Genomic DNA, 13780 nt, shown 5'->3' with positions numbered 1-13780 from the left:
CAATAATTAGAAAACCCATCGCCGAACGTGTCATAAATGCCAGAATCTCTATCGGTTGATCATCTCGAGGTAAAACGGCTAGTTCAACGTATAGGATCAAATCGCACCTCTATAAATAGTGAAAGAGTTCCCACTTAGAACTCTTTACATTCAAAATTCTCGGCATTCCAATTTCTCTCTCTCAAAAACACAAAAACCCTCTCAAAAATTCGTAATCATGACGGATTCCCAAAATCTCTCCGGTGATAGTTACAACGACAACCACACCGACGAAAACCCTAAGTCTCCTCCTCAGCTGGGTCAGCATGACCAAACTCCAAACAAGAACCCTAAAATTGACCTCGCAACCTCTTCAAAGAAGAAGAAAAAGGACAAGCAGCCCAATGAGAAATTCTTTGTTAAAGTCTATCCGAGCGTAAAGAACCATGAGGTTCTTCGATATCGATGGTTCTCTCCAAGCTTCATAACGGATGAGCAACCATTCTGTGAATGGATTGAGAAAAATGGATGGGATGGACTATTTTCACTTGCTGGTAGAACCTACCCTATGTTAGTACGGGAATTTTACTCCAGCCTCTGTGTTGATGGAAATGATGCTGACCATCTGGTAACCCACGTTAAAGGTAAGAAGCTAATGATTACCCCGTCCTATCTCGCAACCTTACTAAATCTGCCAAACACCGGAACAGAATTCAGGACCACTAAGGAAAAGCTTGACCACATTGTAACGTTCTGTAAACCAGTGAATCACAAAGGAGAAATACCCAGTACTTGCATGGGTCAAAATCAAAAGATGGCTCACTATCTCCTGACTAACTTCATCTTCCCAAAAATCAACTCAGCATCATCAGCTTCAAACTTCGAGCAGGGCTTCATTTGGCACATGCTGACCTATAGCCTTCTCAACATGCCCGTATTTCTGGTAGGAGCACTTCAACGGAGTACTATCAAGCTCAGGCTAGGTTCTCTGATTACCAGAATCCTCGAAGATCATCAAATCGACTTGATCAATGAAACAGAAACTTGGGAAACTGAAATCACGGCTGCCTTGTTGTTTGGGTTATTATATGACCAACCCATCAAGCCTAAGAAGGGAAAAGGGGTCATCGAGGAAGTTTAGGAGGAAGTTGATGATGAGCAACCTCAGGAAGAGAACATCGCTATAGCCAAAACTGCTGACCAAACCAAGCGAGAAAAGAAACGCAAAGCAATCCAAACTAGCTCAAAAGATGTTGATGCTGTTCTGAAGAAAATACGGGTTGTCTCTAAGGGAAAGAAAGTTGATGCTGAGCAGGGTAAGTCAGCAGAGAAAAGAAAGAGGCAAGATAAGCCTGATGAACTGGAAAGTGAAGAAACCCCTCTGAAGAAGAAGAAGGGAACTTCTGATCTGAGTCCATTTGATGCTGTCCCTCTCGGCTTTACAGTTCCTGATGATTCCCACTTTATAAGAAGCCAAAAGATTGACCTTGAGCAAATCCTTGCTGATCAGGAAGTAGAAGTAAGAAACAATGCCGGTCAGCATGATAATGATGAGGATGTTGAGCAACATCAAGAAGTTCATGCTGAGCAAGAACAAACAGGGAATATTGAGCAAGATGAAACTCCAGTTGTACAGAGTAAGACAGTTGATGCTGAGCTCACAGAGCAAGAACTAGTCATGGAAGGTCTCAACGATGATCTCGGGGTAGAGTCATCTCTTGATTCCATTCCTGCTGACCCTTCCCCTCCAAGGACCAAAAAGTTGAAAAGGCTTAAGAAGAAGGCCTACAAATCTCCAGTCATTGATCTCCTGGATGATTTGCCTCTGATGGATGAAATCACTGACCTCACGGATACCCAATTTAAGTTCTTCTCAAAGCATCCTGAGTCCTCTATATAGGAAAAACAAGCCTCCATTACTCATACTGAGCAACACGCCGAGACTCCAGAAAATCCAAACCAAACCAAGCAAAATCTTGAAGTCCTAGCTGCTCAGGGAGACAAGCAAGCTAAGGAAACTCCTGCTCAACCTGAGGTGCCTCTTCCTGCACCAAAAAGTCCATGTTGAGCAGGCAAATATCTCTGCAGATCCACCTCCTTCCCATCCAATTTCGCAGAACATTAAGAAGTCAGTTCCTGCTGCCAATCAAAATCAAAGTACAGATGATGACCATACTGGCACTTCCACTCAAGGACAGCACCAAACACCTCCTCAATCAGGTGCTACTCAAATCCCGGCCACTGAGCTAAATCCTGAGGCACAATTCGCCTATCTTCATGCAACTGAGTCTGGACGTCGTATCATTGACTCGGCTCAAAATCTTCTCCAGGATTTAAGTACTTCTCATGCCGATGCTGCTGGGTCTGCCAATGCTGAGTCACAAGAATTTTCGTCAATCACTCAGCTTCTCAATGAGCTCAAAAGTCTCAAAGATTTAGTAAGTGTCATGACCTCGGTCCAAGCCCAGCAACCCAAGCAAGAATCATTTGTCAAGCTGGCCGAACTACAATTGATGATGGTGAATCATATGAATTCACTTCAGGGACAAATCAATGCTCTACCTACAATCAACATGGGATGTGCTACATCTGCTGAGTTAAGTCACTATTTTACCCAGTTATCCTCTGAGCTGACTGGCACCCGTGAACTTCTCTCCTCAACTTCCCAATGTTCAATGGATGAAATTAGCGAAGCTGTCTGTCTTCTGAACCTGAGTAAAGAGGAAATGGAAACTGACTTGGTAAAAACCAATACTATCCTCCAAACTACTCAAAGCCTATTTAGACATGTGCGTCACACAAACTCTCAGCGTGAAATCTACGACAAGGCTGTACTTCGAATGTACCATCAATCTTATGCCCAGCTAACTGACGCGATATCATGGCTAACTAAGTCACAGGAATACATACTCAGCATGATCAGCGCATCTATTCGAGTCCCCAGTTCAGTTCTGGATGATGGAGTCCCAGTGCTTGATGGGTTATTTGAAAGCACGAAACGTCTAAAGGCATATTCGGTCAAGCTGACTCGTGCTGCTCTCAATGACACCTTCATTGCTCTTCCGCCTGATGGTGGCAAAACAGGGGAGAAAGCACAAGCTGATGGAACTCAGCCTAAGGCAGACGAAACCTCAGGAAGCAAGCAAAAGAGGAAGGACAAAGGCAAAGGGGTAGCTCAAGCTTAGTTTTAAGAAATTGACCTATGCATTTTTTGTATGCTGACCATTTATATTAAGCATCCCTTCATTCACATTATTTTTCATAAGTAATGCTTACTATACTATATGCTGATCTGTCTAAAATTGAACAAACAAATTCAAATTAAAAATATACTCAGTACACATTAACTCTGATACCAAAACTATTCATGTATCAAACTGAGTAAACATTAAACTCTTCTGAAAATTGACCTAGGTTCATCTGAATCAGATCTTCGAGGATTGAACTAAGTCGGTATAAACATGTCTTCCCTTAGTACTCAAGTAAATCTTAGAAGGTTTAGAGTTAAGTTAAGACAATGTATGCAACCCTTACGGGGGAGTAATTTCAGAAGAATAAAAAGTAATTCAATCATGGGAATTTCAATACTGAGTTCCATAAATTAAATATTTTGCCAACATCAAAATGGGGGAGTTTGTTAAAACACCTTTCCACAAGATTTTGATTTGACAAAATCATTTAAGTTTAATCCATGATTAAGAGACAATTAAATTTAAGTGCTTTGATTTAATTGTACTAATCTGTTTGTTCAATATTGAGTATAAATATAAATGCAAAAGGAAATAAAAATTAAGACAGGACAACGTCAGCATAAGAACACAACACAAGCTGAGTGAAGAGCAACTCAGTACAAGAGAAGATAAGTCATCTTCAAAACAACAGCTTAAGAATAAAGCTGATCAAAGAAGCTGAGTGGAACGAAGCTTAGCATAAAGGAAGTCTGCTTCAGAACTAGATCTTGCAGAACGAAGCTGTCCATGGAAGCTGAGTGAAAAAGAACTCAGTATGAGATTTGGTGACAATCAAAGACAATGACTATCGAAGTAAAGCTGAGTGATCTTCAGGGCAGCATGAACGATCTGTTAGCTAAAACACAAATCCGACAACTGTCTGCACCAATAATTGAAGCCTTGGAATTACGCAAAAGCCAAATACCGAGATGCATGAGTCAATTGTTCGTTGCTAAAAGACAAACTGCCGCAAGAAGATAAAGCATGTAGGAAGAAGACAAGCCTGACATCTGAAGAAATCAGAAAACAAGATTGGCCTGCACATCTGAAGCTGACCAGAAGCTTGTCCCCCAAAAGAGCTGTTTTGGATTCAACAGACAAATCAAATTCAAATCATTTTACTACTATAAAAGGACAAGCAATTCTCTTGGATCATTGCCGCAAATTACAGAACATACAAGAGAGAAAGATCCAAGCTCAAAGCACTCAAATACAAGAAAAGAATCTTATATCAACTTTTTATTCTTTGTGTAAATGCTAGATTGATTGTTTAGTTATCATCTAAAGTGTTCTTTATCTGAAAAAGAGCAAATTGTATCAATTGTGAATTGAGAGTGTTGTGCTGAGTATTTGGTTGTAAATACTCAGTGGTAGAGAAATCTAGGTGCTGGGTTGCAGCACTTAGTAGGAGTTGAGTAGACGAATAGAGGAAGGTACTCTTGCATATTCAACTTCCTTGTAACTGGTTTGTGCTCTACCTTTAAAGAGCTCAGTATTGGATTCTAAAAGCCCGGAGAAGTCTGGGGACTGGACGTAGGCAGAGAGGCCGAACCAGGATAAGTGATACTGAGTAATTTCTAACTCTCTCAAAATATATATATGTGCATGTGTTGCTTGTTATATTTACTCAGCATATAAACTATTTAAAGCTGGCACTGAGTAAATTAGAGTGCTGAGTTGGAAGCTGACCACAAAAGTGTCAATTCCCAACTCCCAAGTGAAACAGTCTTAGTCAACATCTGACTAAAGCTGTCTTACACTAATATCGGCCAAGCTGACCAAAGCTGAGTTAATAAACTCACCAAAATTATCAAGTCAGCAAAATTAATTAGCGAAAAAGTTACATTAGTTCCTAACCCCCCCTTGGAACTAATCACACGGGATCAACATAGATGTCCTTGAGCTTAAGCTTATGTCAATCCAAATACATGAGAGACCTCTTGGATCGAACAATTATGACTAGTTGTAGGGGAAATTTCACTCTCATGTAAATCAATGAACGGATTGTGTTGGGCTTCAGAGAACCTCATTCTAATCACACGGTTTATGTGGAGCAACCTTTAGGATATGAGAAGAAAGGAAGTGAGCAGAAGGTGTACAAGCTAAGCGCCCACGATATCAGGGCAAAATCAACGTCATTCATAAAAGGGCCTCTATCCCTCCCCCACAGCACTAGTCCAAAGAAACTCAAACGATCGGCAAGGGAATCCCTCATCATCTATCCCCCCTACTACATACCGCCCAAACTGAAGCTCTAATCATTTCCCTACCCATCAACATCTTTATGGTCGATCACGTTCTCGTCGATACAGGAACCTCGGTCAACCTCATAGTCTGGCAAGCCCTCAAGGCGATGGGGCTACACAAGAAACCACTCAGGGAGGGAACCTTCCCCCTAGTCAGACTCTCCGACATCGAAGTATCGGTGCTCGGAATGGTCTCATCCTATGTTGTCTTTGAGAAAGTGAACCATATAGTGGAACTCCAGACCAATTGGGTCGTTATAGATATCTCGTTGGCATACACGACATCCTAGACCGACCCCTCCTAGCAAGCATCAACGCAACGATCAACATCTGTGACCTTGTCATCATTCTCCCCAGTCCCACGTATTAATAACCATCCAATGAGACATGCAGCTAGCCAAAGAAATTCATTGGGCATCTACGGAGCCCAAATGCACCACACTAGGCATAGATACTATGGCCATGCCTGATTACTTTTGTGGCTACACTCCTAAACCATTGGAACCTCTGACACTTTACATCATCAAGGAAAACAAGGTTGTCCAGCTAGGTACCCTTATGACACCTGAGCTAAAACATCAGGTACGTAGCGCCTTGAAAAACCTCACTCCAAAAATAAATTTATCAAATAATATTACTGACCCTATTAAACCCAATTCCACCACTCACCTATTTTAGAATCACCCCAAATCAACAAACACAAGTCTCCTCTAATTGTGACTTGCCTCACTCCTTATGGTCAACTCAAACCCATTATAAGCTACATGAGAGAGAGAAAATTTCCACCTACTTCCCATGATACTATAGTCTCCATACAAAACATGGTAACTCGATCATATACAGGTTCCTTGAAATAAAAGTTACTTAAGGCTTTGTTACATTCAGTTCTTGATACTTCTTCTTCGTTTTCCAAAACCTCAAAAAGCATCGAATGTGGTCATGTTATGTCTAACGAATATAATTTCTTACTAAAAAATGGCACATTAACCCTTTTTTGGGTGAAACAAAAAGCTAATGGCAGTTTGGGTTGTTATAAGGCTCGACTGTTAGCTAAGGGCTCCAATCAATGCCCAAGAGTTGATTTCTTTGAGACCTATAGCTCGATGATCAAACCAACTAATGTGCATCTTTTTATTGCTGATGTTGTGTCCTTTGATTGGTCCATTATTCAATTGGATGTTAGCAATGCCTTTCTACATAGAAATTTCGAAGAAATATTGTATATGCAACAACCTAAAGGCTTCATTGATCCCCAAACGTCCATATTTTGTATATAATTTAGAGAAATCCCTTTTATGGTTTGAAACAGGCTCTTACGATATGGTATACGAGGCCCATTGATGTTCTTCACAACCCTGGTTTATCGGGCTCCAAGTCAGATACCTTTCTCTTTTTTATTTCACATCATCATGCACTATTTTGTGCTTAATCTATGTTGATGATATTTTGTTGATGTCTCATCTCAATTCTCCTTAGATTTGCTAGTGCAAAAGCTTCAGCCATTATTTGCTATTATGAATCTTGGCCGACTGAGTTATTTTCCCATTGAAGAGGCTCACTAGATGTCCTTGAGCTTAAGCTTATGTCAATCCAAATACATGAGAGACCTCTTGGATCGAACAATTATGACTAGTTGCAGGGGAAATTTCACTCTCATGTAAATCAATGAACGGTTTGTGTTGGGCTTCAGAGAACCTCATTCCAATCACACGGTTTATGTGGAGCAACCTTTAGGATATGAGAAGAAAGGAAGTGAGCAGAAGGTGTACAAGCTACGCAAAGCAGTTTACAAACTAAAATAATCCCTAAAAGCTTGGTTTAGTCGAATTGAGTCTTACTTCGTTAAGGATAGATTTCAAAAACGTCATAGTGAACTAACTTTATTCATCGAAGGGAATAAAGAAGGTAAAATTCTCATTGTAAGTATTTATGTTGATGGACTATTGTTCACTAATGACAATATGTTGTGTGAGTTTAAATGCTCTATTAAAAAGGAATTTGATATGACTAATTTAGGGAAAAATGATATTTTTCCTTGGGATTGAAGTGTTATAAAGATCATATGGAATTTTTATATATCAAAGAAAATATGCAGCTGAAATATTAGATCTATTTGGCATTAAAAAGTTTAAATCACTTCCAGGATACAAATTATAGGGGGATAAGAAGGTAATCAAATTAGATGATACTTATTACGAATAGATTTTGAAAGTTTGATGCATCTCACAGAAACTCAACCCAATCCTATGTTTGTTGTAAGTTTGATTAGTCGTTTCATGTCTAATCCAATTGATTTACATCTACAAACAGCAAAGCGAGCTTTGATATATCTAAAAGAAACCATCAATTATGAAATCCTATACAAGAAATGAGGAGATGATAATCTATTAGCTTTCACAGGCAGTGATTATGCAGGTGATGCCGAAGATCAAAAAAGCACTTTTGGCTATGTGTTTATGATGAATATGTAGTAGCCTGGTCATCGAGGAAGCAACCCATTGTTGTTCTATCAACAACTGAGTTGAGTTTGTGGCAGTAGTAGCTTGTGTGTGTCAAGCAAGATGAGAATAGTATTGAAAGAACTTGATCATTCACAAAAAGGAAACACTATAGTGAAATGTGATAATTGTTCTGCTATTAAGCTTTCAAAAAGCCAGTGTTACAGGGTGCATCTAAACATACTTTTTCAGAGGTTGTTAATCTGATTCATTGTGGAACTTGAAATCAAGTTGTAAACCGGATGACAAAACCATCAAAATTGGGTTTTTTTTGAAGATTTTGTGAAGGATTATTTGTTTTACACTAATTATAATCAGGTTTGAGTATATAGTAGCTATTTTTTTTCTCTATTTAAGTTTTTGTATGATTATATAAACCTTTGATATTTATCAATAAAACCATGTATCATTGAGTCAATTAAATTCTCATTTATTTTTCTCTAGAATATGTTCATCAAGTAATTAGTAATTTTGTTTTTAGAAAATAAACTTTTTTTCATTGCAAAAGAATTTAAACCTTGAGAAAACAAAAACCCAGAACACTAGATCATTCAATTACTACTTAAACAATGATTCATTCGATAAAGATAAGTTTTGATAAAAAAAGATATTAATATATATTGATATGCGTAGAGCTTGAATTTCAATGCAAAAATAAATATTGGATAACTATAATAAATTAATCGTCAAGCTAGTAAACTTTAACACCATTAGTTCAATTATTATTTATTTATTTTAGTGGATAATAAGCAAAATAAAAATTGTTGAAGACCGAAGAGGGCAGTGAGAATAATCTAGTCAGCCATGTGGCTTCCTTCAAAATTTGGCATACTTGACAATTACTAAGCTGTGACAAATATTTCCACCAACTCGTAAACATTTTCCCTTAAAATATTTATTTACTCTAAAACTTTACTCAAGTTTGATTTTTCAAAAAGGACATTATTAACATAATTTATTCTATTTTTTTAAGTATTTATTTTAAATTCCTTCTATTATAGTTGAATTAATTTGAAAGTGACATAATCTTTTTAATTGTATTTTCATTTTCTAACCAATTTTTTTATAGATCGTTCAGAGTGACATATTAATAACACCGTAAATATATTATTTCAGTGGCAGGAGCTAGAAGGGACGGGGAGGGTCAGCCGACCCTTCGGCCCCGCCGAAAACCCCCCGATAGGAGGGTTTTAAACTCCAGCTCCGTCAGGGGCCGTCATGGCTAGAGCCCCCAACCATGGCGGCTGAACTTCTTCATCTTCACAAATTAGAAGATGGAAAGAGCAGGAGCAATTTCACCCTTTCTATCTTTTAATTTTTTTTTAACCTGAATAGCTCAAAACGACCGTTTTAAGCTGTTCGGGTTAAAAAAAAAATTTTAAAAGATGGAAAGGGCGAAATTACCCTGCCCTTTCCATCTTTTAATTCCGGACAAAAGCAAATCAAATTTTGATAAATAATTTGGTCCAAAGTTTTTTTAAAATTTCAATTGTTCAATCATTTTTAATTTTTACACAACTTCTAATTTCCATTATGATTTATTTAATAATATATCGTTTGCTTAGAGATTTTTTAGTGATTATAATTAAGGGATAAGATACCAAAATAGACCTATGATTTTTGAAGAATTATCAATTTAGGCTTTACGTACAAAATAGTATAAATATAGACTTAACATTTAAAAAAAAGTATAAATTTAGGCTTCGAGAACGGATTAGACACGTTATTCATATTACTCTATTAAGTTCTGATTTCTCTCTCCACGTACAATTGACAGAGTTTAATGGAGTAATATCAATGACGTGTCTCGTTTCATTATGGAGACCTAAATTGGTACCCTTTCTTAAATATTAAGCCTATATTGATGCTATTTTGTACGTGAAACATAAATTGGTACTTTATCCCTATAATTAATTTAGGGTTTAATTTAGGATTTTTTGGGATTTATAAAAATAACATGAACCGGCCTAACCCAACCCGTAGCATCTAGCCCAACACGTAGTATTTAAATTTTTTTTATCCACGGTCTAGCCCCTGACCTATAGCTCCTGGTACAGTATAGATTTGTACAGACCACAATAAAAAAAATGATACAAATATAATCCATTGAAAAAAAAAACAAAATGCCTTCAATTAATTAAATATAATTCTAGACCAAAATATTTTATATAAATGAATTTCTTTTTATGGAAAAAAGTTAGACTGAAGATATATATTGCCATATTTTTTTTGGTAAGAAGTGAAGAAAAAAAAACAAACAAACAAAAACCTAACCCGGGATCAGTTTAGGAAGACTGATCCCAATCCTATCCTCAAGAAGAGAATGTAACAGAAAAGAAGGAGGAACGGAAAGGGTAGAAACACCTAACATCCTCCCATGCCCAGCAGCTGCCAAGCGATCCGCCACGCGGTTTTGCTCCCTATAAATATGGGAGAAGGTAAGAGAATCGAAGGCAGGACGAAGCCTCAAGATGGCTTTAATGAGATTCTGACTCTTAAGACAAACAGCCTGTCTATCCGAAATCCTATTGATAGTCTCCAAATTGTCAGACTCCACCGAAAGTCTTTTAACACCCATGCGAAATATATATTGCCATATAAATAGCCCAATAAAAGAAAAGAGCAGCAATATCACAATTGCATACTATAAACGTGATTATCTGAAATAATTAGCAATTAAATAAAGTAATTAAGTCTAATTAAATTTAATAAACCAAAGTCGTTCACCACATATATATAAGGCATATACATCATCGATGAGATGATAAATCACAATCTCATCAATTTCTTAACCACATAAAAAAAAAACACTTAAAACTCTCTCTCCATCTCATCTCAAAATTGAACTCATCGATGGCAAAAGTTCATCCTCTTCTCTCTTCATCTTCATCTTCATCTTCATCTTCATCTTCATCTTCTTCATCAGCAAAATCAGAAACCTTCACCATATGGATGAAATCTCTGGTTATGCAAACAAATGGATGCACGATTTACAACGAAAACGGCCAGATTGTTTACAGAGTTGATAATTACGACAGAAAAGGAAGCTCTGAAGTTTTTCTAATGGATCTTAGCGGCACAGTTCTTTTCACGATTAAGGTATATATTTATGTTTATGTTTAATTTAATCATTGATTATAGTGCTTAAACATAGATTAGATGTAATTGTTTCTAATTAATTACTTAATTTTGTGCAGAAACTGTGGTTTTTCAGAGAATGGAAGGGATACAAAAGTGATGGATTATTGAATTCAAAATCTCAGAAACCTTATTTTCAAGTGAGGAAAAGTTCAATTGTAGTTAGATCTGGTGATGATAGTGAAGACGGATGTTATAAGTTGGAAGTTTCGGAAGGGAAATCGGCCTTTAAGATCATAAACAGCAATGGAGGAATTGTTGCTAAGGTGAGCATTTAAGTTAATTTATCTGTTTTGGGGATTTTAATTAGTTCTTATTATGAAGAATTAGTATTTGATTAAGAGTGGGATTAATGAGTTAATTAATGAATTGTGCAGGCAACAAGAAAGCAAACATCAAAAGGAGTAATATTAGGAGATGATGTATTAAGCATGGTGGTAGATGGAGAAGTTGATCATTCCTTTATCATGGCTTTAGTTACGGTTTATGGATTAATGCATCACAGATTGTGAAAAAGAGAAATCAACTTCTTCAATGAGTTTGAGGAAAAATTCTACTGTAGTCCGGAATCAATCGTGTTGATGACATGTCAGCATCTAGGTTGAATTTTACGGTACTCCGAGAATAATACACATCGAGCTGCTGAGTTTCGTTTGGATCGTTATAGAAATTTTTTAATTTAGAGTTTGCTGCTGCTGTAAATATAGAGAAAATACAGAGAAAGAAATTCTTTTTCCCCCCTCTTATATTTGTGAGTTTTAACCTTGGATTTTTTTGTTATTTTCTAAAGGTTTTCTTCTCTTCTTCTTGTGATATTTTTTGAATTTTTTTTGGAGGGATGTAAATTTTCAATATACAGAGCTTACAACTTCAGTTTGTAACTATATATGAAACTTTGAAGTAATATCAATGATTATTCTATAAGAAAGTGAATTTTACGTTTTGGATTTGGTTTTTAGGATTCGATTGTTTTATCTGCTGTTTGAAAATGCTCTTTTCCAAAAAGCAGGATTGTCTGTTTTTATAAAAAAAGCTACTTTTTGACTACAAAATGCAAATAGAAAGTGTCTAACCAAACATCTAAAACTCTCCTTTTTAAAATAAAAAGGCAAACAAAAAGTCGAAAAACAGAAACTGCTCACCTCCTTATAATTGTTATCGGAATCTCAATAAATAGAACAATATATAAATTATCTTGTAAATTATTAAGTGACTACTCTAATTTTGAGCTAGAGATAACTCTCTTACTCTTTAAATTATTTTATTTGGATGAATTTTAATTCAAATAAACTCTAATTAAAATTTTACCGTTTCTTTAAACCGGTCTAAAATGAGAAAAAAAATTTAGAATACTTCAAAAATAGTATATTCAATTTGGGACCAGATCTTTTGGTGGATTGACCAGTTTTCAAAGCTCAATTTATGGACAGATAGGTGGATCATTCCATCGGTGGCGAACAAATTGGGTCTTGATCATTAGGATAAGCGTTCACGCTTTAATTCTGTTGATGATTTTTTGGTTAATTCGGAGTGGCTTGACTTAGACACTCTTCCTTTGGTTGTTCAATACAGTATTCGATCTATTCATAGGGATAGAGATGATCTTGATTTCTGCGCTTGGCAGCCCTCTACGAATGGTATTTTCTATGCCAAAGAGTACTATTCGATTATCAGTCCTAGTTCCTCTTCGGTGGACTAGTATAAATTTATTTGGAATGCTCTCGCTCTCCCTTCTCGTTCCTTCACTTTCTGGAAAGTTTTGCATGGCCGGATTCCGACTCACGACCTCATGCAGCATCTTGGATTCTCATTTGCCTCTCGTTGTGTTCTATGTGGTAGGGATGTTGAGTCCATTAACCACCTATTCATTAGTTGTTCTTTTGCAGATTCTCTTTGGAGGGCCCTTGAGTTTCACTTTGACTGCTCTTTGCCTCGTTATTCACAATTCATCCCCTCTTCGTAGCATTCATTTTGGCTCACAAGTGTCGATGATCTGGCGTGTTGCCGCTGTCACTTGCATCTGGTTAATCTGGCATTACAGGAATGAAGCAATCTTTAAGGAAGTTTCTCCTTCTATTCAGCACTTGAAGATCACCCTCTTTCGAATGATTCGAGAGTTCTTTGCCACTTCTAAAGTTTTTTGCTCTTCACGGAGAGATGATGTTATCTTATCCCATCTTCTGGCTTCTCCTAGGCCGCCTCCGGCTCCCAATATTATTCTGGTCCATTGGTTTAAACCTCCTCCGGGCTGGGTTAAAGTCAATGTGGACGGCTCTACTTTTGGCACTCCATACGAGGCAGGAGCGGGAGGTATTTTTCGCAACTATATCGTGGATTTTTCAAAGGTTGTTTTGCTTTTTCTACCCCTCCTTCTTTTGCTTATATGGCTGAATTGAGAGCCGCTATTTTTGCAATTGAACTTGCTTAGGAGAAAAATTGACATCAGCTTTGGGTTGAGTCAGACTCAATGTACGTTGTTAATCTGTTTAGATATCGTTCCATGGATGTTCCTTGGAGTATTCGTCAATAATGGTTGCAATGTCTCAATATTTGCTCTAGGATGAACATTCTTTTTTCACACATCTTTAGGGAAGGAAATAGAGTTGTTGATGCACTGACAAAGTTTGGAGTCTCTTCCTCAGTGATCAATTGGTGGCCTTCGGCTCCTGTTTTTTGCCACAGGTTTATC

General features: G+C 37.2%; 1 protein-coding gene across 1 annotated transcript; it reads left to right on the top strand.

The window, feature by feature from the left end:
- The first annotated feature begins 10729 nt into the window (after window positions 1-10729).
- On the top strand, window positions 10730-11890 carry LOC136214298 (protein LURP-one-related 4-like). Its single transcript, XM_066002869.1, has 3 exons — window positions 10730-11052; window positions 11151-11357; window positions 11469-11890. Exons 1-3 carry the CDS (start codon window positions 10807-10809, stop codon window positions 11601-11603), a joined length of 588 nt encoding a protein of 195 aa, XP_065858941.1. The 5' UTR covers window positions 10730-10806; the 3' UTR covers window positions 11604-11890.
- The last annotated feature ends 1890 nt before the right edge of the window (window positions 11891-13780 follow it).

Source organism: Euphorbia lathyris, chromosome 1, assembly GCF_963576675.1.
Source record: "Euphorbia lathyris chromosome 1, ddEupLath1.1, whole genome shotgun sequence".
Classification (NCBI taxonomy): Eukaryota; Viridiplantae; Streptophyta; class Magnoliopsida; order Malpighiales; family Euphorbiaceae; genus Euphorbia; species Euphorbia lathyris.
The sequence above is the reverse complement of the archived record's forward strand: the minus strand, read 5'-3'. Positions and strand labels throughout refer to the sequence as shown.

What these genes read in the sequence shown, in the direction of transcription:
- LOC136214298 (XM_066002869.1), top strand. Translation starts at nt 10,807, where the DNA reads ATGGCAAAAGTTCATCCTCTTCTCTCTTCATCTTCATCTTCATCTTCA. An exon ending in CAGTTCTTTTCACGATTAAG is followed by an intron (nt 11,053 to 11,150) that starts GTATATATTTAT and finishes AATTTTGTGCAG; the next exon opens with AAACTGTGGTTTTTCAGAGA. An exon ending in ATGGAGGAATTGTTGCTAAG is followed by an intron (nt 11,358 to 11,468) that starts GTGAGCATTTAA and finishes TGAATTGTGCAG; the next exon opens with GCAACAAGAAAGCAAACATC.